This window comes from Corvus brachyrhynchos, unplaced genomic scaffold (genome assembly GCF_000691975.1).
Source record: "Corvus brachyrhynchos isolate BGI_N302 unplaced genomic scaffold, ASM69197v1 scaffold193, whole genome shotgun sequence".
Taxonomy (NCBI): domain Eukaryota; kingdom Metazoa; phylum Chordata; class Aves; order Passeriformes; family Corvidae; genus Corvus; species Corvus brachyrhynchos.
In genome coordinates, this window is record NW_008237087.1 from 15,218 (window position 1) to 15,890 (window position 673).

At 66.1% G+C, this 673-nt stretch overlaps 1 protein-coding gene across 1 annotated transcript in view; it reads right to left on the reverse strand.

Moving 5' to 3' along the window:
- Positions 1-673, reverse strand: part of BAZ2A (bromodomain adjacent to zinc finger domain 2A) — a gene marked incomplete at its 3' end in the record, with an annotated part of 13,298 nt that overhangs the window by 11,612 nt on the left and 1,013 nt on the right. Inside the window, exons 3-4 of the mRNA XM_017728662.1 lie at positions 339-673; positions 1-23 (exon numbers count right to left, since the gene is read on the reverse strand). Of these exons, the coding sequence (XP_017584151.1) occupies positions 1-23; positions 339-673 (358 nt within the window). The remainder of the gene's footprint in view (positions 24-338) is intronic.

Sequence of the window (673 nt, forward strand, 5' to 3'; positions counted from 1 at the left end):
GTTGTAGCTGCAGATCTTCAGGTCTGAAGGGAACAATCGACCGAAAAGAGACCCTGAGATGTGGCAGTGAGAGAGCCGGGGAATCTCCACTGCTGTTCCCCAGCCCTCCGTGGCACCGGGCGCTGACACCCCGGGCTGTGTCCGGCCTGGTTTTATGAGATCCCAGCCCCTACTCCAAGCTGTGACTGGCCAAACCCCATCCAGGACACTGGGCAGGGGGGTCAGAGCAGCTGGGATTCCCCAAGGAATACGATGGCCAACTCGACCAGGACCCAGCACCCGCCTGCCAGGGCTCCAGCGCCGCATGCAGAGCTCTGCCAGCCGTCCCGGGCTCCTACCTGGCTGTGCCTCCTCCAGCTCCTGGCTGCCCACCAGCCCACCCCCGTTCTCCGCGATGGTGGTGGACATCTCTTTGGCTGCGCCGTCAGCATCTCCCTGGCCGGGGTCCGGCTCGTCCGGAGCCAGCGGGAAGGGCTGCGTGTCCGAGCTCAGGATGGGCGAGGACTGACCCGCCGCGTAGAAGCCATCGGGCCCGTTCTGCATCAGCTCGAAGCTCTGGTCGTGGAAGGAGTCGTAGAGCTCCTGTGAGTCGAAGTTCAGCCCCATGGGCCCGGCGGTGCCGTTGCCCCAGAACTCCTGCCCGGCCGCCCGCAGGTTGGTGCCGTGCCCCGGC